At 33.7% G+C, this 23,662-nt stretch overlaps 4 protein-coding genes across 4 annotated transcripts; 2 read left to right on the forward strand and 2 right to left on the reverse strand.

Annotated features, from left to right (window-relative positions):
* Positions 1 to 1,993, forward strand: LOC131000118 (protein SENSITIVE TO PROTON RHIZOTOXICITY 2-like). Its single transcript, XM_057925887.1, has 2 exons — positions 1 to 908; positions 1,401 to 1,993. The coding sequence occupies exons 1-2, from the start codon at positions 390 to 392 to the stop codon at positions 1,812 to 1,814; spliced, it is 933 nt and encodes a 310-aa protein (XP_057781870.1). The 5' UTR covers positions 1 to 389; the 3' UTR covers positions 1,815 to 1,993.
* Positions 1,994 to 5,335: 3,342 nt separating this feature from the next.
* Positions 5,336 to 5,982, forward strand: LOC131000119 (histone H2B.3-like). Its single transcript, XM_057925888.1, has one exon. It carries the CDS (start codon positions 5,412 to 5,414, stop codon positions 5,838 to 5,840), a length of 429 nt encoding a protein of 142 aa, XP_057781871.1. The 5' UTR covers positions 5,336 to 5,411; the 3' UTR covers positions 5,841 to 5,982.
* A 3,363-nt stretch (positions 5,983 to 9,345) lies between these two features.
* LOC131000120 (cyclin-dependent kinases regulatory subunit 1-like) lies at positions 9,346 to 10,943 on the reverse strand. The gene is made up of 4 exons (XM_057925889.1): positions 10,727 to 10,943; positions 10,520 to 10,625; positions 10,384 to 10,444; positions 9,346 to 9,712 (listed from the first exon to the last, which is right to left on the reverse strand). The coding sequence occupies exons 2-4, from the start codon at positions 10,570 to 10,572 to the stop codon at positions 9,590 to 9,592; spliced, it is 237 nt and encodes a 78-aa protein (XP_057781872.1). The 5' UTR covers positions 10,573 to 10,625; positions 10,727 to 10,943; the 3' UTR covers positions 9,346 to 9,589.
* A 358-nt stretch (positions 10,944 to 11,301) lies between these two features.
* LOC131000121 (uncharacterized) lies at positions 11,302 to 21,104 on the reverse strand. The gene is made up of 19 exons (XM_057925891.1): positions 20,892 to 21,104; positions 17,467 to 18,525; positions 17,272 to 17,358; positions 16,998 to 17,199; positions 16,754 to 16,862; positions 16,067 to 16,189; positions 15,850 to 15,931; positions 15,625 to 15,684; positions 15,480 to 15,532; positions 15,046 to 15,212; positions 14,449 to 14,662; positions 14,101 to 14,158; positions 13,930 to 13,986; positions 13,596 to 13,841; positions 12,368 to 12,435; positions 12,218 to 12,274; positions 12,044 to 12,137; positions 11,810 to 11,950; positions 11,302 to 11,703 (listed from the first exon to the last, which is right to left on the reverse strand). Exons 2-19 carry the CDS (start codon positions 18,520 to 18,522, stop codon positions 11,623 to 11,625), a joined length of 2,955 nt encoding a protein of 984 aa, XP_057781874.1. The 5' UTR covers positions 18,523 to 18,525; positions 20,892 to 21,104; the 3' UTR covers positions 11,302 to 11,622.
* Between the last annotated feature and the right edge of the window lie 2,558 nt (positions 21,105 to 23,662).

Consider the following 23,662-nt stretch of genomic DNA (forward strand, 5'->3'; position numbering starts at 1 on the left):
GCATTTGAGGGAGGTCTCAAGTGGTGATGAAAGTTGACTTAGCAGCCTATGGCCTCGCTCCCCTACACCGTCGTGCTCCTACACCAAGGGCAAATCCGATAATACCGACACGTTTGTGATACACGCGCTGATAGATCTCATTGATTGAGGCGCGGGCGCAGAGTATATCGTAGAACTCAGCTTCACTGGATAACTCCTCCTTTCTTTCTTCCCTTTTTTTAAGCTGGGTGCTAATAATGTCAGCTTAGCGATAATTGTTTACTTCTTCTTGCTATATAGCACTCTCTTGCACGAATTAATCCAAGGATTTAGTAAAGTGAAAAGATTTGAATCAAATCTAGCAAAAAACAAAAAAAAAAAAAACAAAAAAAAGGGAGTATATATTTTGCATGATGACGAATCCTTGTTACCCTAATGGCCCTCAAAATCTACCAATTTACGAAGAAGTAATTGATCCGAATTCGTCGTCTCCGTCGACGAATCCGACGTCGTTTCTGTACAACCTGTCGCTGCTGAGGGATAAAGTGGAGGAGGTGCAATCGCTCGCCGCTATGATGGGGCAGCATCCGGCGTCAACGGCAATGGCGATATCGACGACGATGGGCACCTTGATTCAAGAGATCATCGTCACGGCATCGTCGCTCATGTTCGCCTGCCAGCAGGTGTCTCTCAGGCCACCCTCTCCCGCCGCCTTCGAGGTGCAGCACGACGCGGCGGTCGCCGGCGATCATAATTGGTACAGCAATTGCAATAATATTAATGAGATTCACGAATTCGGCGGGAAAATCGAGAGAGTGGAGGAGGAGCGCGGGGAGGAGGAGGAGGAGGACGAGGAGGCGGCGAGGAGCTACGAGCTGGTGGAGCTGCAGGCGGCGGATTTGCTAGCCAAGTACACGCACTACTGCCAGGTAGGGATGTAAACGAATCGAATCGAAACGAATACCATTTCATTTTATTCATATTCACAAGAATATAATTGCATGTTTTATTTGTATTCGATCCGTACACCAATTCACGAATATTTGAGTAAAGTCAAATATTCGTTTCAATTTTTCATAAATGTATTTTAAACAATACAAATCGAATAATCGATTCGATTTCCCACTATTTGATTCAAATCGAATATATTCGATTCACGATTTTAAAGAAAAAGCATTCTGAAATTCTAAAATATTTTAAGTGATGTGGAGCTCACATTCACACACAAGACATTTACCTAGGTAAAAACATATTTTATTTTTCCCAATTCCAACTTCCAAATCATAATACAACCCTAATATACATATCCATATATATTAGGATTGTATTATGATTTTCGAATCAACAAAAATATTTGTAGTTATATTCGAATATAAAAAATTCAAACAGAACTAAAAATTATTCGATTCGTTTACATCCAGGTGTGCGGGAAAGGGTTCAAGCGGGACGCGAACCTTCGGATGCACATGCGGGCGCACGGGGACGAGTACAAGTCGAGCGCGGCGCTGAGCAACCCGGCGAAGCGGGCGGAGGGGCCGCGGAAGTACTCGTGCCCGCAGGAAGGGTGCCGGTGGAACAAGAAGCACGCGCGGTTCCAGCCGCTGAAGTCGATGATCTGCGTGAAGAATCACTACAAGCGGAGCCACTGCCCGAAGATGTACGTGTGCAAGCGCTGCAACCGGAAGCACTTCTCCGTGCTCTCCGATTTGCGCACGCACGAGAAGCACTGCGGCCACCTCAAGTGGCGCTGCTCCTGCGGCACCACCTTCTCCCGCAAGGACAAGCTCATGGGCCACGTCGCCTTGTTCCTCGGCCACGCCCCCGCCATCACCTAATTTTTTTTTTTCTCATATATATCTCATCACCTGTAATTATTATATTTATTTGTTTCGTCGAGTGTAAAAGAATTCTGCACAGATATGATTCATTTCATGTTTGTTTTCAATTCTTTAACGCTTGTACTTTGCGGCATACTAAATACTAATGGAATTCATGTTTTTGTGCTTGTTTAAAACATTTCAATGTAATTGCAACGTAGCTTCAAAAAGAGAGAAGGGGAGTACTGGATTCGATGACGACCTAATTGGCATGCTTGCTTAACTTCTGATGCAGATGCAGATAGAAGCGTGAAATATATTTGATACTGATAAATATACGAATTCCGTTGATAACCACTGTATACCGAAATACATACAATAAGGGTTAATCCGTTGATTCACTCATAATTAAATACCGGAAGAACACTGCGAGAAGGGAACAATCCCAACCTCAACGTTTTAACTCTCAATTCGACTCTCATAAAACCCTAAACATCTAAAAGGAAACAAAATAACTTGACCAGCGAGACAAATCAATAATTAAAGATATAGTAATATATATTAATTATACGATTCTATCTTCATCAACTTTACCTCGGAAATCATAATTAAGTTAGGCATGAGTTTTTTTGCGTGTACATTTATCATTGTCATCATCATAATCTCTATTAGTATCCGGTAATTAAAGGTGGCGTAGTTAATTATTTTAAATTTTAATGTGTTTGAGTGATCAAGTTGTGGTGTGGAAAGATAAATTGTGTCGAAGGATTCTGAGTAATGAAATTCCGTTCCTTCCATAATTTCAATTTGTCACAGCAATGTGATCACGTCAGTTTCAATTTGCCCCGTTATTTTTAATTTGGACGAAATTTTACTCTGTGATAAATTCAAAACAATTTTTAAAAAAATCTATGTATATTTGATGTCTTTTAAAAAATTATATTAAAAACCATTAAAAAAATGATTTATTTATACGCCAATAGCTCCCTCGTTTTTTGTGATCACAATCATGCAAATCTTCTTTCGCTCAAAAAAAAATCATGCAAATCTTCTACGCGCAATTATGAAATGAAATTACTACTATTTACCATGGACTTGACTTGTAAATAATAAACAATGAGATTATAATTACTAACACTATTTGTCTTTAATGGTGCTACAGTGTGAATTGAAGGAACTTATGAAATCACATTTTAGTTAAGTTAATTTTGCATATTTGGGAAAATATGCAAAATATCATAGCAGTTTTGGCTTATTTTATTCTTTCATAAATTTATGATTGTTTTCCAGTTAATTGACATCGATGAAAATACTAGCCATGCATTAATTCTCCTATCGTAGGGCGAGTCATGCTATATATACATAGTTCTTATGCCTGCTTTCAAACTTAAGTTTGAATCCCTTCTAGAAGGAAATTGACTTCATGGAAATAATGTAGACATGCTTTGTGTGTGTGCAGGGGCGGCGCTGGGGAAACATAGGCCCCGTGCGAATTCTTAAATTTGGGTCATCTATTCATAATTAAAGAAAAAAAATGTATTATAAAAATATTTGATTAAACAATATATTTTTTTTGTCAAATTACTTAACAAATATATAAAAAACTATGTCATTCACACTTTTAAAGAAATTTTCTCTACTTACAAGTTTTAAAGAAATTACCTTGATAAATCTCTAGAATTGAAAAATCGCTGAAAGAAAAGATAAGATCAAAGAAAAATATTTGATTAAACAATATTCCCTCCGTCCCACGAATTTACTTAATAAATACTTTCTCCGTCCCACTCCAATAGGAGTTTTTCCGTTTTGGGATGTCTCACTCTAATAGGCTCATTTTCCATTTTGAGTAAAAAAGGTGTACTTAATTGGTGTGGACCACACCACTTTTCTACCACTTTCCTACTAAAAAGTAAGTTTTCTTAATCTTCGTGCCCAAATGAAATGAGTATATTGGAGTGGGACGGTGGGAGTAAAAAACTATGTCATTCACTTACAAAGTGTTGCTCTAAAATTTTTAAAGAAATTACTTTAAGAAAAAAGAAGCTGAAAAAAAAGTTTCAGAAAATAATAGTGTGCTTGGTGCTGCCATAATCGCAAAAATAATTAGAAATGAAAAATCGCTAAAAGAAAAAAGAAGTTGAAAAAAAATCGCAAAAATTTGCTACAAGTAAGATTCGATCACAGATAAACAAAGTCTAAAAAATGACTCTACACCACTGCGCTACCTTACACAAGCTAATAATTCTATAGGTTTTATTTATTATATACATAATATATATATGGATCTATATTTTTGGGGCCCCTATTTTTTCGGGGCCCTGTGCGATCGACCACCTCGCACGCCCCAAGAACCGCCCCTGTGTGTGTGTTGGCTTGGTGGTAGGAGGTTAATGTTCAAGACCTAAGGTTTTTGGTTCGAGTTCTCTATCGAGTGGAATTTAAAATTTCTTTATTTATTTATGTATTATATATATATATATATATATATATATATATATATATATATATATATTGAAGAACAAAGTTTAATTAATTACTTTAAATGAATAGCAATTGTCTCCATTTCGCCCATAATTTTAATATGACAAAATGTAGAAAATGTCAACATTCTAGCTATTTTCCAAAAGTGTTACACTTTTTTATTTTCATCAAAGTGTTATAGAATGTAATATTTCGCTATTTTTCAGCAATATTACATAGTTATATTTCTAATATCATAGATTTATAATGTATAGATGACCATCTGAATATGATGTGGATTATGTGTCCTCGCTCATGAAAAAAATTACGTCGTTCACGAGGATGTGGTATAAAGGCAAATGTTTTACACTACATTTAGACTTAATGGGACATTTTAATACTGGAAACTTGTTCTTATGATATTATGAATAAATATCGAATTATTGTGTTTTAATTAATTGACGGGAATTAAAAAATTAGAATTATTCAAACAAGGTAACATTTATAAGTATTTTCCCTTTCAATATTAAAGGACAACCCCTCAAAGAAAATATTAAAGGACAACAATAACCTTAATAAATTCATTCGATGCTAAAACAGTTTGGGGACAAAAATATATAGCGAAGTTTTAATTTTCTAATAGTAGATTTAAAGAGAAAATTCTAATAGTAAATATACAATCAACTTCAATTTTAATAATATTATTTTATGCACATTAAGTATCTGATTAACATTACTACAATATGAATGTAATTATGTAAAGTACTATTAAAATTCCGAAGAATTGTAATAACAAAACGATTATAAATTAATTTTCGCACACGAAAATCCTCGAAATTTTCACATGGCGCACGGAAACATTCCCGCCTTTGAGAAAAGATCTGATCCGCCCAATTTCATCTTGATCAACGGTCCTGATCACAGGTCCGGGTCAAACAGTTTTAATTTCCAGATCTTCACCGTCAAATTCAAACTTTAATCAACGGTCTTGATACAAAATCCGCGTCACCCCAAATACACCAATCAACACCGTCCCTTCTCACTATATAAATAACTCAAAATACCCATCATCTTCCCCAATTCATCCCGCTCAAATTTCGAAGCAAACAGATCCAAACAATTCATCCCTAATTCAACCCAAATTCTACGACACAGATGGCGCCTAAAGCCGAGAAGAAGCCCGCGGAGGAGAAGAAATCAGCCGTAGCGGAGAAGGCTCCGGCCGCCGAGAAGAAGCCAAAGGCCGGGAAGAAACTTCCCAAGGATGCTGCCGCTGGAGAGAAGAGGAAGAAGAAAGCGAAGAAGAGCGTGGAGACGTACAAGATCTACATCTTCAAGGTTCTGAAGCAGGTGCACCCTGACATCGGTGTGTCGAGCAAGGCGATGGGGATCATGAACAGCTTCATCAACGACATATTCGAGAAGCTGGCGCAGGAAGCGGCGCGACTGGCCAGGTACAACAAGAAGCCTACCATTACCTCTAGAGAAATCCAAACCGCTGTTAGATTGGTGTTGCCTGGTGAGCTTGCCAAGCATGCTGTTTCTGAAGGAACCAAGGCGGTTACTAAGTTTACTAGCTCTTAGATTTGGTTATGCATTCCTCTGTTACATGTACAATTTAGAAATGCATTGGCCTGGAATTACTGCCTTCTGTTTTTTGGTGCTCAATGATTGATTTTGTGGAAAGTTGTAAACGTTTCTATAATATATGATCCAAGTTTACTTTAAATTTGCTTGATTTCTTAATATGCATATTCAAATTTTGATCTACTAAAAATGAATTTTAAAATTACAGAAACTGTTATATCGACAACCTCTGTATTAGTATTTGTTTAAAATCTGTGTTGTTACGTACTACTAATTAACTTTGAATCTAATCAAAGACTGTAGCGATGGAGAGATGATGGCAACGTTAGTTCTATGGCATCACGATAGACATAACAAAATATCTTTTTTTCCCTTTTAAGTTTTGCTTTCTGTTGGAGTATGGTGACTGACTACGTTTAGGCGGTTCAGTGTAACTCAATTACTATCATTCAAGTATTCAAATTTTGATAAATCATCTCACGAAACTGTGCCAAATTATTCAAGTTTTTATCTATATTTGGTTAAGTCCCAATTCTTACTTAGATCCGAATAAGTTGTCATAAACAATTTTATTTTATTTTTGGGTCAATTTGACTATCTTTATTAATAATTCATGGCAACCCAACTCTTTAATAAAAAAATTATTTCTCTCTGTTGTATTTACACAACCTATAATTTTTTAATTTTTATACTTTATCAATGACTTACTACTCCCTCCGTCCACCAATCAACTTCCCATTTGCCACTAAAATTTTGTCTACCAATTAACTTCCCACTCTGCTTTTTGGACTTATATACCCTCCCTTACTTTTTAAATTACTACACTTTATCAATTGGACCCACCACACTCTATCATTACTTGTCTAATTAATCCAATTTTGATTTTAATTAAATAGAGTAGAATATTTCAAAATTTTCAGTTTATTTTTTATTTTCTGAATTTTCAGTTTATTTATTTTCTGAAAATTTTATTTTCAGTTTATTTATTTATTTTCTGAATTTTCATTTTATTTATTTATTTATTTACTGAATTTCCAGTTTATTTATTTATTTATTTTCGAATTTTCAGTTTATTTATTTCCAGTTTATTTATTTATTTATTTTCTGAATTTCCAGATTATTCATTTATTTACTTTCTGAATTTCCAGTTTATTTATTTATTTATTTTCGATTTTTTAGTTTATTTATTTTCTAGTTTATTTATTTCCAGTTTATTTATTTATTTATTTTCCAAATTTTCAGTTTATTTATTTATTTACATTCGAATTTTCCAGTTTATTTATTTATTTTCTGAATTTTAAGTTTATTTATTTATTTACTTTCTGCATTTCCAGTTTATTTTATTTATTAATTTTCAAATTTTCAGTTTTTTTATTTCCAGTTTATTTATTTATTTTCTGAAAATTTTGTTTTCAGTTTATTTATTTATTTTCTGAATTTTTGGTTTATTTATTTATTTATTTTCGAATTTTTCAGTTTATTTATTTATTTTCTGTATTTCAGTTTATTTATTTATTTATTTTCTGAATTTCCAGTTTATTTATTTATTTATTTATTTTCGAATTTTCAGTTTATTTATTTCCAGTTTATTTATTTATTTATTTTCTGAATTTCCAGTTTATTTATTTATTTATTTTCTGAATTTTCAGTTTATTTTTTATTTAGTTACTTTCGAATTTTCCAGTTTATTTATTTATTTTCTGAATTTTCAGTTTATTTATTTATTTACTTTCTGAATTTCAAGTTTATTTATTTATTTATTTTCCGAATTTTCAGTTTATTTATTTATTTATTTTCGAATTTTCAGTTTATTTATTTTCGAATTTTCAGTTTATTTATTTTCTGAATTTTCAGTTTATTTATTTATCTATTTATATTCGAATTTTCCAGTTTATTTATTTATTTTCTGAATTTTCAGATTATTTATTTATTTATTTTCTGAATTTCCAGTTTATTTATTTATTTATTTTTGAATTTTCAGTTTATTTATTTCCAGTTTATTTATTTATTTATTTTCTGAATTTCCAGTTTATTTATTTATTTATTTTCAAATTTTCTGTTTATTTATTTATTTTCTGAATTTTCAGTTTATTTATTTTCCAGTTTATTTATTTATTTTCTGAATTTTTAGTTTATTTTTTATTTTGTTACTTTCGAATTTTCCAGTTTATTCATTTATTTTCTGAATTTTCAGTTTATTTATTTATTTATTTTCTGAATTTTCAGTTTATTTATTTATTTATTTATTTTCGAATTTTCAGTTTATTTATTTTCTGAATTTTCAGTTTATTTATTTACCTATTTATATTCGAATTTTCAGTTTATTTATTTTCCAGTTTATTTATTTATTTTCTGAATTTTCAGTTAATTTATTTATTTATTTTCTGAATTTTTAGTTTGTTTATTTATTTTCTGAATTTTTAGTTTATTTAATTAAAGTGTAAATAAAAAGAATAAATAAATAGCTTATAAAAAAAATACTTTAAGTCAAGGCATTAAAATAATGTGAAATAGTTAGTGAAAGATTAGTAAAAGTAATCACAATACATTAACACTACCCTTTTAGTCTTTTACACCACCTTTACACCACCTTTTTCAGCTTTCTTAGTTTCCGTGCCGACCACCAAATGGGAAGTTGATTGGTGGACGGAGGGAGTACAAGTTTAGAAAAAAAAATGCTTTTTTATTAGTTCTTGTATTTTTAATAGGAAAAGACCAAGTGATACTTTTTCATTTGATAAAAGAGGTTAGTCTACATCTCTTTTTAACAATCAGTTATTCCAACAAAATCATTTCATCTATTTTTTATTATTTAAATTCTGTCTATACAACGACCGATTGTTTGAATCATGAATAAAGATAGTGTTACAATGTTACATGCATATCGCTCTCAGTATGGTTTGGACATTGAAATTGTATAAATTTTAGTACCAAATATTTCTAATTCAATCATTCACACCAAATATCAAATTAAAAAAAGAATGTTATAATGTGGGATTATTTGAATTATAATGATGTATTTTTAGAATTTCCACATGATTTCTAAGATTATACCAATAAGGAACCAACATCTTAATTTATAGCAAGTTAGATGTTTCACATTGCACAAAAATGAGTATTTTTTTAACTAAGCACAAGACACGTTTGGAGCATAAAATGCTGCAAATTGGTCGCAGTTTCTGACTCGATGAAGGCAGGCAGCAATGGAGGGCGATGGATAGACTGATACACATACATCCAAAGAATAAAAGATGCTAAGAATATGTAAGTCTACCTCATCAATTTGTAATTTGTAATTTTCCAGAAAAATAATGTTTTAACCTTTGAGTTACCAAATTTACCATCTGATGTTTTCACAATACAGCCAAGCAAAATAATTAGCATTCAGCAACATTATAGACAAGTTCCCATTCATCTACTATTTAGCACAAATCCTTGAATTTGGAATACCCAAGTTTCACGAGCCAAAAAAGTAGTTAAAAATGTGTTAAAGCAGCAGATGTAACAGGAGCATTTTAGTTAAATATATCAGCAAAAGGAAGAAGACATGAATTATGATGATATCCAAGTTGTTGAAAAACAACTTGATCATGAAACTTTTACCTAGTGTTGGAACACTAAGCACTCCCAATTCACTTACACAACCAAAAGTTACTGAACAATATAATAGATGGGTATAATAGTTCCATAGGAAATGATTCATTTTTGCAATCGAAAGCTCAAGTGAGAAGTTGAGTCGAGAGAGCCTAATTCTGCGGCTGCTGGTAGTTGAGCGCCCTCCTGAATAGCATTATGTGTGGCTCCGGGCGATGAATAGCATAGTGCACCCACCCACGGCTCTGCTGAACTCCGAGGGCTCGCCACTCGTTCTAAACCCAAAAAACAACACATTCATTCAAACTAAGAGCTGCTGCTCATTAATACACACACACACAAGCATAACAGTAGATTCCAGGTCCTAATACAGCATTCAAAAACACCAACATGATATATCCAGAATCACATAATGCCCAAAGTCCTAAATATTTGAATGAAAAAGTATATCAACAATAATTTCAAGGGATTATAGCCAAAAAATACACGAACTTTGATAAAAGTTGCAATTTTCACCTGAACTTTTAAATTGGCCAAAATATACGTGAACTTATATTTTTTGTTGTAAATTTCACCTCGACGGAGTTCAATCATTGCAAGTTCAGGTGAAATTTACAACAAAAAATATAAGTTCAGGTATATTTTGGCTAATTTGAAAGTTCATGTGAAAATTGCAATTTTTATCAAAGTTCGTGTATTTTTTGGCTATAAAAACCTTCTCCAACAAAACATAAATATCAGAAGAAATCAATTCCAATAAGGAACAGTGTTTAGCTAAATCTTCATCACAAGACTTGTGTAATGTTTCCGAGCACTGAATAACCAATTCGTGCTGTTGAGAAAAGTCCAAAACCCTAGATTTAGGAATTTGAATCCTCTTATACGTACTTTCAAATAATCCACCGCGCACACACACATATACATACACATACACATACACACTTACTTCCGAGAGTAGGCGATTCTTCGGAAGCAATTTGGCGACCTCCGCTGGAAGAACCACATGCCTGAATAATATCCAAAATAAATAGGATAAAATTTCTAGAGGAATGAAAATCGAGCCAATCCTAAACTAAATTTACCTGTATTCGTAGATGTCATCAGCATACTTATCAGAGTACTGAATCTGACCCATGCTTGTTTACCACCAACAAAAACACGCGATTTCTAAATAACTGCTACTGTGATCTGCGATTAAGTATGCGAAAAAAAAATCAGCAATTTCCCAAAAGGATGCGGCAAGATTGTGAGATTGAGAGAGAGAGAGAGAGAGAGAGAGAGAGAGAGACCTTAAGTATGAAGGGGCGATTGCGAGAGCGGGCAAGGAGCGTTATGGCACTTGGAAATAACGGGAAACAGAGTTATCTAGAATATAGACCGTTTAAACCAGATGAAATGAATTTATTTTGCGAACTTTAATTTGAATTTCAAATCTCAAAGATTCCCGCTTTCACAATTGCTATGATTTTGTTTAATTTATGTCTCGCAAAGGGGGGATAAATTAATACGTTACGCACCAAGCTTGGTGTATACATATATTAATAGAATGAAATATATCTATATATTATATATCCAATTAAATTAAACACACTCAGATAGTGTTTGTTAATCGATTCTGCACTTCATCAAATCAATCATCACTAACATTGAAAAACCATATATACCAATTAAATATTTTTTAACTGATGAAATTTGATGCTTATTCTCAACGTTCCCAAAAAAAAATCATATATTACTATAAATGACGCTTGGAATAAAAGTCGCTTCATTTAATAACCAGATAGAAAGTCTGATAGAGATGCTCTAAAAAACAATATTCATATCAAATGCTGCTTGATTAACCTTAATAAAAGTGTTGGGAGCATGCTAAATAAGGAATAAATACATTAAAAAAAATGGATTTGTAGTTCAGAAAGAAAGATAAAATGAGTATTATCTCCAGGGTTGGACAAAAATAGATGAAAACTAAACTGGAGATGATTCTACTACTCACTTCCTTGCTCCTACAATAAACAATTGAGCTGCAGCCTAGCTAGCTAGGTGTATATCTCTATGTACTTGGGCATTTTCACATTCTATAAGATGAACAAAACCATCCAAAAATATTTGCAATGGCCTATTCGGGCAAAAACGAATCCTTCAAAACTCTTCTACATTCACCACCACTCCAAAATAAGTTGATACTTCAAGACTTAGACATCGACTTGTGCAGAACAGAAGTTCCCTCAAAGATCATCAGCTGGTAACTCTTCTTGTATTCATCTAACTGCACGATGAGAAAAGAGGCACCACATGTAGAAATAAGTCTTTGTTGAGTGTTTGCCTTGAACATGTGCAATGATGTATAAAATCAAGATAAGTAATTAACTGACCTTTTCCTGGGCAAGTTTTTCAAACCCAAATCTGGTTTTCCACAGTGATTCTGCCTCATCTGCTGCAGGAAGCACCAGATCCTTGATGTTGAGTGACGATAAAAGATCCTCAATACAGGCGAAGAGCGCTTGAAAGTATCCCTGGAGATGGAAATTGTATATCATTTTCCACTGGAGAAAGCGAAAGGATGATAAGAATAGGGATATCCTATTAGACTCCATTAAATGACCCACCTTTCCCTGGCAATCACTCCTTGTGGCGACCAGAGGAAGCTCAGCAACTTCCTCCCCAAAAACCCGCACAATGGCGGCAGACACTACTGCAGAGCTGTAGAAATAATGGTTCGTTTCAAAAGGGAAACATTATAAGTATAAAGAAAGCATGTAGAAAGTCATAATATTTCTTACCCAACTGTCAATATGGCACAATACATGCCATAAAATTCCTGGTCTTTGAATTTCCGCCTGCAAATAATGAGTAATAATTGATGCTACTTCCAATCAATCAAAAGTCTTAACATAACTAAGTCATGCAAGAAGTGTGAGAGACTCATTTACCCATAAACCATTGTTGGAATAAGGTCAAGACGGCTGGTGCTGGCATCAGCTATAGGATCAAATCGGTCCTGAAGAAATTTTCGTCATAAAGATCAACTCTCAGATAATTTACTTAGGCTCAGAACAGTACCACCAGAAGAAAGTAACATTAGTACATCACCAACATAAAGTAGCAATTTTTGAATATGCTTGCGTGACAAAATTGCGGTTAAGCCGATCCCGCACCATTCATAGAAGATCCAAGGATAGTTTTAATGGTGTTTGTGGAATAGAGGTCTAACAGAAATATAAATATAATAGCATCGATTATCATGTGGATGGTGATGGCAAGGCTAGTAAAAGATAAAATAAGATGAAACAACACTTTCCTTCTTTTTTAAGCTCATGCAGCAGTAGCCAACTCACCTAAATCAGCACAGAAAAAGTACTGGTCAAAGCTGGACTATAGCATCTATCATCTGGTGTTATTTTTGACCATTCTCAAGTAATGTTTTCCTTAAATGTACTTAGGAGGTTGGCTTGTGTCTGGTTGGAAATTGAAAGTTTGTCTGCTTTGTTGGGAGCTAATAATGATTTGTAAGGTGAACCATTTGCAAATTAGATATTTGTCGTCATTACATTAAGGTAATGACTTGTTGATATATTTTGATAAAATACAAGGAAAGGTACGAATTTATAAAATTTATTCTTACCAAATATAAAGGATAATCAAAAACATTTTTCAATTGATGTTAAGACTGGCAGATAAGTAAAAACAGTTTCAAAGATAAAAGATGATTTAGGAATTGCTTTGCAGGAATATAATTATGATTCCCTCATAACACATTAACACACATTTCCTAGGAGATGAAAATGGACTCTGAAAATGAACATAACATAATGGAGGTAAATGTCACGACCGAAACATTAAAAGGTCAAAGGTTTATATTTCCCATCCCCGGTCATCTTATCGGACGGTTAGAAAGGAAGAAAAACAGAATAAAATATTGAATGCATGTATTTCAAACTTGGGTAGACATTTTCACTTCCAGGATCATCAAATTGTAACATTAACAAAAGTGGCAATCATATGTAGGGAAGAAAACTGTACCACATCAATGTTTCTACCAAATCAAGTAAACAAATTACTAAAGAGATCATATTAACAGAGAAAGATCGAATAATTAGGTACATAAATACTGTTAACCATATAAAGAAGGAAGCAATAGCAAATGACTCAGGTACTCACATGAAAAATCGTGACAGCACCAGAAAGCCAAACCCTGGTGTCCTCTGAAGACACCTTTCCTCTGAGCAGCCTCCATCTCACATCAAGCTTAGGATTATCCTCTGAACCTTGTCCATCGCCTTTCTTCTCCAGGATGTGAAAAACAGCTTCTGGAAGCCTTTGGTCACCATCACCAATCATCTTCTGAAGGATAGAATGAATACTGCTACACTCTTTGCTGCAGAACCATTCAGTTTCCGGCAGTGCCTGCAGTTAAGATTGCATCCCTTAGTCCCAAGTAAGCCACTAAATGCATTTTGGAATTTTGGAAACTCGGAATAAATATGGTGCAAACCTTCAAATCATCAATCTCTTGCTCCCTTAGACATTTGACATGATATTCTCTCTCACACTACAAAAACCATAAACATAGTTCATCATGCTCCCAATACCAAACACATCAAGCATTTTGACATGACTTCTAAACCTTTCTCAATACAAAAGAAGTAAAGAACACAGCTTATACCTGATCACAGATCATAACTGTGTGGTCATTAAACCCTGACTTGCTGAACTCATCTACCCTGCAAGAACCACATGAATGAAAAACAGAAAAAGGAGAGAAGAAAAACACAATAGAGGTCTTTGGGATAAAATGGATACCATAATAGTAGTTATGAATATATGTGAACACTAGAATAAAATTCTAACATAAAAATATGTTTTTTCAGCTTTATAAAAGTATTTAACCTTAGGAGATTCATAGGCAGAATTATCTCATTAAGAAAACACATAGTGATGTAGATGCCAAATATAAACAGTATAGGTATAAAGAAAAGGAAAGCAGAAAAAACAAATGCCAGATATAAACAACCTGCAAATAACACATCCACCCCCAATATACTTTTCAACATTTGCAACAATACGAATGCACCTCCTGGTGATGTCCTCTAGTGGATCTACACCAGGGACTCTACCAGCTGCGATTGCATTTGCGTTGTTCTCTGCAAACTTTTCCTTTTCAAACATATTCTCGCAGTACTTGCAGTACCATATTCCCTGCGGAATATTTGAGAGACCAACACATTCTGCAGCAATAACCAAGAGACCAACATAGCTATGTAAGAAGTGGAAGAAGAAATTGAACATTGAAGAGTTGCGGGTTTAGTAGCACGTAGGCAAGTAATGAACATAATCATGTAGGTATCGACATCAGCAGAAAAACAATCATCTAAAAACCAGGTGGAAATGAAGCTGAACTAATACAAAGATTTAGCATCTAGTGACTAGTGTATTTTAGTGTGTTTTTTTTTTTTTGGATGTAGGAGAAATCAACATATTATAACAGATTAACTTCACAGAAATGCAGTTTCATTATGATATATATTGTATTATACAGTCACATGAAACTACCCTGAAGGCCGGAACAGAATATACTATATCAAGTGCTACTGTGTCAAAATATCCTCACCAGTGTGGAAAGCTCGTGGACAATTTTCACAGCATAACAAATCTCCTCCATCCTCACAAATAGAACAAAGATCATCATTTTCTTCAGTAGATGATTTACGGCTTCTGGATAGTTCAAGGGATAGCTGATGCAGAGAGACCCCATTGGAAGTGTATATACTCATGTACCTGCAAGCCAAGCAGCCCTAAGTTAACAGAAATGAACCAGAAATTAAATTTATTTAACTTTTTACTTCTCCCCTCAGCACCCAACTCATCCTTTTGTTGTCTCAACTAAGGCTACTAGGCTTCAAAGATTGTGATATATTAAATAACTCTTACAACAGCTTAAGTTCTAAGACCAGGAAGTTGATGAACACTACAGATGATCAGGTGCAATTAGTAATAAGATAACCACCATAAAAATATGAAACAAGAGGGAAAAATAATACTCACGGCTTCCGACGCGAAGCAAAACCAGCATGAGCCTCAAACTGCGAGGGGCTCACCTGTTCATAAAGAGCAAGGCAGCAACATTACAGGTAAGTGACTGAAGGGTGACAAGAAATGAGTTTCAACATTCAAATAAAAAGGAACATACCACTTTTTTGCAACAGAAGCAGAAGATTGAACCATCTTTCTTGTAACCCTCAAGCCTTATCTGCTCCAGAGCAATAATTGAATAGAAAGGAAAAATCATTTCAACAGAAATTGTCAGACCATTTCCAGAAAACCAGAACTACCTTTTAAGTGTCCATAAGCAATCTGGAAACAACATTTACAGAAAGGAGACCTAAAAAGAGTGTTAATGGTAGTACCCATTCACCTTTCCATGCATAACATATGACAAAGCAGTGCCATCAGGGAGCAGATCTTCCGCTAAAACAGATTTATGCATTCTCAAATCCCTGCAAAGTGGAAACACTAGAATCAGCATTATAATTCAGACAGCTCTACTATACACATGCATAATTTGATGATTGCCAGCAATTGTGATTCCATAGAAATTGCATAGCAGTAGCACAGAATCAAATGGTACTCACTTTCGTGTCAGCTTCCCCTGACTCTTCACTTGAGGTTGACTATTTGAAGAAATTTGAACACTATCTAGAACTTCAGGCAGACAACTAGAAGAAACAGGAGCTGGTGAACCAGCCAAAGGAGACCTAAAATTATCATCATACAAGACCATATCAATAAACACACAAAACAAGATAAAAACATAATTAAATTAGTTGCAGCAAGATTAGTGTTTGGGTAGATGTCCCACAGATGTAAACTAACAGTAGAAGTAATTAACACTCAAGCCAAGCTGCCTCAAGTTACACATTTCGCCTAGACCAATTTTCTGCTCCTTGGAAGTCTAAATTCCATACATGTCTATTTATCTTGCCATCAACTAAATAGATTATAGAAAAACATAATTAAATTAGTTGCAGCAAGATTAGTGTTTGGGTATCTTAGTATCATATACTGCCCTGATCTGAGCAGAACGCTATCAATGTTATATCTAAGAAAATCTTAATCTTCACCATACATATAGATATGCAAAATTTCTGCAGTGCCTTTTCATTACATTACCTGCTATTTTGTTTCCAGTGAATCTAAATTATTTTATAAATTCCTATGATGTCCTTGAGTTTTCTCAGTTAATGTTAAGGATTTTATGCTAAGATCCAGTCCAGTCTAAAAAAATCAAACACAATGTGGTTCCATTTCAATTCTCAAACCTGAGGGTGGCATCACTGATCTGTGTTTGACTGGGGCCAGACTCCTTTGGTAGAACACAGGAATCACAAAGAAGCATTGCTCGGCCAGCACCAGTTTCAGGAATCAACCCTGTAAGCATAAAAAAGATGGGAAGGAAAAAGAAAAGAGAAAAATCAAAAAAAGAACAGCAATTTTTAAAATCCTTTAAGCTCATAAGCAACTAATCACATATCAAAATAATGAGCATGCCAGCATGGGCATCACCTCTGCAATTGAGACAGAAAGCAGTTGTATAATTTGAACGGCCAATTGCATTCTGGATGACACCTTCCAGTGAATCTGAAGGATTGGCCTTACATGCATTAAGCACATCTCTCAGACTTTTTCCATTCTCCAAATATATATATTCTGGTGGACGCTTATTCCCACTACGTGCATGCAATTCAAATTGATTAGGAGTAACAACCTACACCAACAACTAGCAGTTAGTGGAAGGAATTATTCAAACCAACACAAGTCAATGATCTACAAACTTTACCTTTTTCCCCTCACATTCATCACATGAACATAATATCCCAATTCCCTTAATAACTCCCTGAAGTTCAGTTTCTGGCCGCCTCCTCCCCTGGAAATGTCCAAAGAAAAGATGACAATCAATCATATAGGAAAAGCTATGTCATCAATCATATAGGAAAAGCTATAATGGAAAAATCTAATTGTCAAACATGATTACCTTTGATCCATTTACATAGCAAACATGAAGACCCTCAAGCAATCCCGTATCAAGAAGATCCTTTAACTTGAAGGGATTTCTTTTCAACCCAATCTTTTTTGACATTTTCATTTCAAGCTTTGAAGGACTTGTAGTCATACTCTTCACAGCTCCTGCCCCCGATCCTAACTCTGTCGTCCCATCCTGCAGCTTCAAAGCCGAGCGCGTAAACCTCCTCAGTGGCTTGTCCAAAGCCATGCTTGTATGCTCTGCAGTACTCTCACATCCCAAATCAGAGGCACTGCTAAGTATTCTATCATCTTCATGAGTAGAAACTCTATCACTACCTCCAACCTGATCCACAGGTGAATCTGTGCACAAGGGCTGGACAATGCCTTCCCTAGAATCAGTGCTCACTTTCTCGTCCGCCTCATCACCCACTTTAGCAACTATGTCAACCTCTAAATTTCTTGCGCCCACTTTCTCTTCGGCTTCACCTCTCACTACAGCAACTGAGTCAACCTCTAAATTGCTTGCGCTCACTTTCTCTTCTGTTTCATCGCCCACTACAGCAACTGAATCAGCCTCTAAATTTCTTGCCCCCGCCTTTTCTTCTGTTTCATCGCCCACTACAGCAACTGAATCAGCCTCTAAATTTCTTGCCCCCACCTTTTCTTCTGCTTCATCGCCCATTACAGTAACTAAGTCAGCCTCTAAATTTCTTGTACAGTCGCCCATATCAGATACAATGTCAACTACCCTCTCTGCCCCGTTGTCACCATCCAAAACATTACTGAGCTCCAACTTGACTACATCCTCTGTTTCTGCTTTATCTTCTTCAATCTTCTTCGATTTCTTCGAAGCAGACCCCTTCCTTTTCTTATTAATCTTACTCTCACTTACCACATAGCCTCTTCTGGAACTAGTGCCTCTTCTGGAACTAGCACCTCTCTGGGACCTGGTTACTCTCCTGCCCGCTGGAAGCCCCCCCATTTCAGACTGAGCCTTCATCATGAAGGCAAACTCCCTCTTCATCCCAGCACGAATGGATGATACCACTATGTCGCTGGTATCCATATTCTTCAGCATTGAAATGCAAAAATAGGAAAGTAATATCAATTGAGGGTACTTCCTATCAACAAGCTAAGACTGGCAAAATCATAAATATAAAATTATTAAATAATGTAAGAACGTCATAAGACTTTCTCGATTCTGAACTTTCAGGTTCGCATGTTGACTAGAAAAACTTCATAATGAAAAGAAATGATGCGCTCATAGATATGTATGTTGACATTGAGTATCGAACCACAAAAAACAGCAAATACAGAGACAAGAACTAAATGGTCCTAGTGTCCTACAAACAGAGAAGTAACAAAAAAATTGCTTGTACTTATTGATACATCACTCTTCCATTATGGGACTGGCAGAAAGTGACTTTGAAATAACTTCCTCTTACTAAGATTTATGGGGAATGTGGAGGCCTCAAACTTAACTCATTCTAGGCTCACACTATACTCGAAAAGGATTTCAGATGCTTTTATTTTGATGATGTTAAGACTTATAAACCCTAATTCATATTTTTTGTTTGCAATATATTGTTTTATAATTTTTTTTGTAATTTTTATGAATATTTTTTTGTCTTCATTCCTAGGCTTACGCCTCGAGGCGGTGCCGAGGTGAAATTCCTCAGGCCCGCCTTAAGCTTTTTACATCGTTGTAGATGAGAACTTCCTTTACTGTGTTTTCTCAACATAAATTACACAAACAAGTAACTCTTCTCTATCAAATATGTAATTCGATCAAAAGATTAATCCAGCACTTAGTTCACCTGTACTACAGTGACTATTAGAGCCTCCTACCATTAGCAATCAGGTCCACGCATAAGTTCTCATTTGTAGGTTTCATTTTCAGAATCCATACTTCAGAGCAGAATGGAGATGAAAACCTTACCTTCGTTACAAGGATATATTGTTCTCATTTCACCAAGATAATGATTAATATAAAACAACTCCTATTAACTATAGTAATACAACATTAAAAGGGCATCAATATCCTATCATTTTCCCTAACTAAGCTACCCAGTATATTTGCATCATCAATATATTGTTAAGATCAAAATAACCTTACCAGAGTTGCTGAAAATAAAACAAAACATTAGCTTTACGTTTTTAGAATTCCATGCAAATGATTTTAACTTTCTCAACGATGAGTAACTATTTTGGGCTATGATAGATATTCTCATAAAATCAAGAAAAAGCATGAGGATCTACTCAAAAGAAGACAAACCGAACAAAGACAATGAATACTAGAAAACCCATCTATTAAACAAAAAGATAAATAACAATATTAGGAGCTCTGATGATGCAAAATTAAGGTGATGAGTACGCATGAAATTTACAGAAAGGTAACAGAAAGTTAAAGCCAAGTTCTCCTATGATAGATTTTGGTGGTATCCTCTGGTTCACAGCCTACATTCCCAGATACCTACCAGTTAGTACATGCTGAATAGTTGGACTAAGGCCAAGGGGCTCTGTTTCACATGTTACAAGCAGTAACACAATCTACACAATCATCCCAGCAGATATTCGTGAATATACATTGTTAGAGAGGCAGAAAACAAATAAGAACCTCACAGATCATGGTTGACTTTTAACAGGCAATTTCCACGCTTTGCAGCATTGAGTAGGATTGTCAATTTGAGATAGTAAGGTGGACCAGCCTGCCAGCCGCCATAACGAACCATCTGGCTAGGGCAGGCCAGCCAGCCATTTCAACGGGCAACTACAACCTCAACCTAACCCAGCTTGGGATGCGGATTCAGAGGGCAGCCTACCCACAAGTCCTATTAATTTAATAATTTCACATTTACTTATTTTCGTGTGATCTAATTTTGGTTAGAGTAGACAGCGGGTTCGGATGAAAGATACCAAAGGTAATAAATGAATAGTAGAATGAAAATAACCTGCTAAGTCATATGCCATGTTCAAAACATAATACTACAAACTTGCATGGATAAACAAACGAAAGGTCCTAAGGCTTACAGAACAATGGCCACATTGAGAAGTGTAAACTATCTACATAAGATACTTCAGACATGCTTATCTATGTTAAATGTTTAATCATTGGCCTACAAGTATTAAACCATCTTTACAACAACAATTCATAAACAAGTACATGTTAAGTGAATTCTATAACGGATTACTATAGGCACCCTTGTGAATGCCATCAATTTAAATTGAAAACAGTGCACTAAGAAGCGTCTCAAAATTTTTCTGACTTGCCTGGAAAGTCTTTCTAGCAATGAACGAAACCGTTTGCAATTCAACAAGTTTTGAATCAACTAAACTGTATCTATTAATTCATTCGATTTGGGGGCTTAAGTTATTTGAGATTTACTCTTCCAAAACAATTTGTATTCAGATCGAGATTGAAACATATAGGCATACCTGAAAATCGATAATTACTTGAAATAATTAGTGGGGGAGGAAGACTGATGTATGGGGCGGACTGTTGGAGTGAAGAAGGGAAAGGAGCCGGCGACAGTGGCGGCACCGCGGTGGGGATGTGAGCGGGGAAGGGCCGAAGGCCGAAGGGGGCAGGGTTTCTTGCCTTTCTGCAGCGATTTGCATTCTGGTTTCTCAATTTCCATTAATTTTTTTATTGTTTATTTGCTTTGGATTTAATAAAATAAAATAAAATCTAATAATTAAAAATGAGAAAATAAAGCTTGCGGGCCAACCCGCTCCATGCCCCCACGGCCCAAATAGGATGGCCCATTTACGCTGGCAAACAAACGGGCCTCTAATTATCGATTTCATACTTTTGCTTAGTTTTTTATAACGTGAATTCCACCGGACAACCAAGTGCAGCTCAATTAATAGAATGACTTTCCTTTAATTAATAGATTGAGAGTTCGAGTCATTCACGAGGAGAAATGGAAATCATTATTGATCCTCTTTATTTAAAGGAAAAAAGAAATCATTACATCATACAACGAAGCGCAGCTCAATTGATAAGACGTTTTTCCTCTAACCAACATATCAGGAGTTCGAGTCACCACGGAGTTGAAATGAAAACTTTCCCTTGCATGAGTTAAACATAGGAACCATATTTTTTACATAATACTGATTTATAATAAAACGTGGTTTGTGATAGTTTTTATGATAATCATACAAAAGATCAATGATCCACTCTCGTTTTAAGTTAACATATAGTAGAAACAACTTTTCATATAACGTCTCAATTAATTGTATATCTACGAGCAGTTATTAATAGACATTAAACAAAATGCTTTCAATTGGTCATTCAAATTCAAATATATTAGAAAGCGAAGAACGAAAAGGTAAACGTTATTCTTACTTGGGAATTGTCACTTGGTGGACTATTGACTTTATCCATAAGCTTTTCTGCAACATAGAATGAATGTTATAAATTCTAATTCAAAAAAAAAGAAAAGAATGAATGTTATTAAATGGGACTTAATAATTTGTAATTTTTATCATTATTTTTCACAATTTAAAAACACTTCAATTTGGTGTGCAGAAAAAATAATTTAATTATAAAAGTGAAATTAATTACAGTGTAAATATGTAATTAAAAAAATAGGGATATTTGATTCGTGGTATTTAATTTTATTTCCCAAATTTAAAATTGTGTTCATGTATTTAATTATATTTACTCCATTTGTCTCAATTATATAGACTTAGTTTTATCTTTTTCTTTTGTTCGAGTTCGCTAGTTTATTTGATTACACTCGGGCTTATAAATTAGTAATTATTTTTTTATTTTGAATTTAAATTACAAAAAATATATTTGTAGAAAATTAAAAAAAACAAATATTTTTTTAAAAATCATGTGGTTAACGGTAACTATAGCAATTCAGGAAAATCTGTTTAAAAATATTCTTCTGATTACAAAAAAAAAAAAAAACTTAATAGTTAAGGACATAACCAGATAAAAATATTTGAATTGGGATCTATGAAAAGAACATGCATGTCAATCTATCAATATAATATATTAAAAGACAACTTTTAATTTAAAAGTAATTTCAAACTAATTTGAAAATTGAGTGGTAATTTTATAGATATAATAAAATTGAAGGTTTATTTGTAAACTATATTTTTCTTTTTATTTTCTTTTTCTTTAACTTCTTATTTTTTGTTTTATTTACTTCCAAAATTGTGAAATTCGATTAATTATAAAATATTGAATATGCATATCAAATTAGAGATCACGATACGAGCTTTAATTTGATATATTTTATGTAAATATTTGATTCAAAATGTAAAACTTATACTTGATTAAATATTAAATTTTAAAAAAAAATATATCTCCCATCTTTCATCTTTTTTTAATAAATCTATTTTTATTCATTTTTAATTATTTTTTTAAACTTTTTTTACTTTTCATAATATCAAATTTTATAATTATGAATTCTTCTTTATTTTATTTTTTTCAATATTCAATTCAAATGTATTCAGTTAAAATTATTTTTTAATTATATTTACAAGTATGATAATTGAATTAGTATTAATTTTACATAAATATAAAAAAATTAATTTTTTTTCCCGTGCATTGCACGGCCCTGTCCAACTATACAAAATAATTATTAGAAATTTTTTTGTGACAAAATATTTCGCTCCGAATTTGAAGAAATACATGCACATTATGTTTTTAGCAAATACAAAGTTGAATTAGAGATCGTCTTAGAAATTATATATGTAAACATATAAAATAAATTAAAAGTCACTAAATAAAAGTAAATAAATTGTATGAAAAAAAAGCGCTATTCGGTCAAGCTAGGAACCAATTAATGGTTGTGTTTGTCGCGAGAATAATCCTAAGAAAAGGATAATAATTTTTTTTCATATATGAAATTATATATTAAAATAATTCTCTCAAAATAGGTTAGATTGTAAAATAAATTGATCTTTTCTTTAAACAAGTTCGTCTTAAAAAGCATAAAGAAAGAAATTATAAGGAAGAAAATAAAAGCCCCATTGGATTTTTTTAATGGGAAAAAAAAATCCTTTTGATTCATGAAAAAATAACTTGCATGTCCATTTTCAGAAAAGAATTAAGCATGGTTAAAAAAATTATGAATGCAAGTGCAAAGATGAAATATTCGACAAAAATAGACACGAGTATGAAGTGAAAGGCAATTACCTTAGAAGAAAATCGAAATGGTGTTATGGAATTTTGTATGAAGAAATCAAAA

This window comes from Salvia miltiorrhiza, chromosome 8 (genome assembly GCF_028751815.1).
Source record: "Salvia miltiorrhiza cultivar Shanhuang (shh) chromosome 8, IMPLAD_Smil_shh, whole genome shotgun sequence".
Lineage (NCBI taxonomy): Eukaryota > Viridiplantae > Streptophyta > Magnoliopsida > Lamiales > Lamiaceae > Salvia > Salvia miltiorrhiza.

Bases quoted from the DNA above. Each gene is read 5' to 3' on its own strand.
- LOC131000119 (XM_057925888.1), top strand. From the start codon at position 5,412: ATGGCGCCTAAAGCCGAGAAGAAGCCCGCGGAGGAGAAGAAATCAGCC.
- LOC131000120 (XM_057925889.1), bottom strand. From the start codon at position 10,572: ATGGGTCAGATTCAGTACTCTGATAAGTATGCTGATGACATCTACGAA. The intron at 10,445-10,519 runs GTAAATTTAGTT...GATATTATTCAG, and splicing joins GATGACATCTACGAATACAG to GCATGTGGTTCTTCCAGCGG. The intron at 9,713-10,383 runs GTAAGTGTGTAT...TTTTGGGTTTAG, and splicing joins AGAATCGCCTACTCTCGGAA to AACGAGTGGCGAGCCCTCGG.
- LOC131000118 (XM_057925887.1), top strand. From the start codon at position 390: ATGATGACGAATCCTTGTTACCCTAATGGCCCTCAAAATCTACCAATT. The intron at 909-1,400 runs GTAGGGATGTAA...GTTTACATCCAG, and splicing joins AGTACACGCACTACTGCCAG to GTGTGCGGGAAAGGGTTCAA.
- LOC131000121 (XM_057925891.1), bottom strand. From the start codon at position 18,522: ATGGATACCAGCGACATAGTGGTATCATCCATTCGTGCTGGGATGAAG. The intron at 17,200-17,271 runs GTAAAGTTTGTA...TTGTTGGTGTAG, and splicing joins ATGAATGTGAGGGGAAAAAG to GTTGTTACTCCTAATCAATT. The intron at 13,842-13,929 runs GTTTGCACCATA...TCTTAACTGCAG, and splicing joins AAGAGATTGATGATTTGAAG to GCACTGCCGGAAACTGAATG.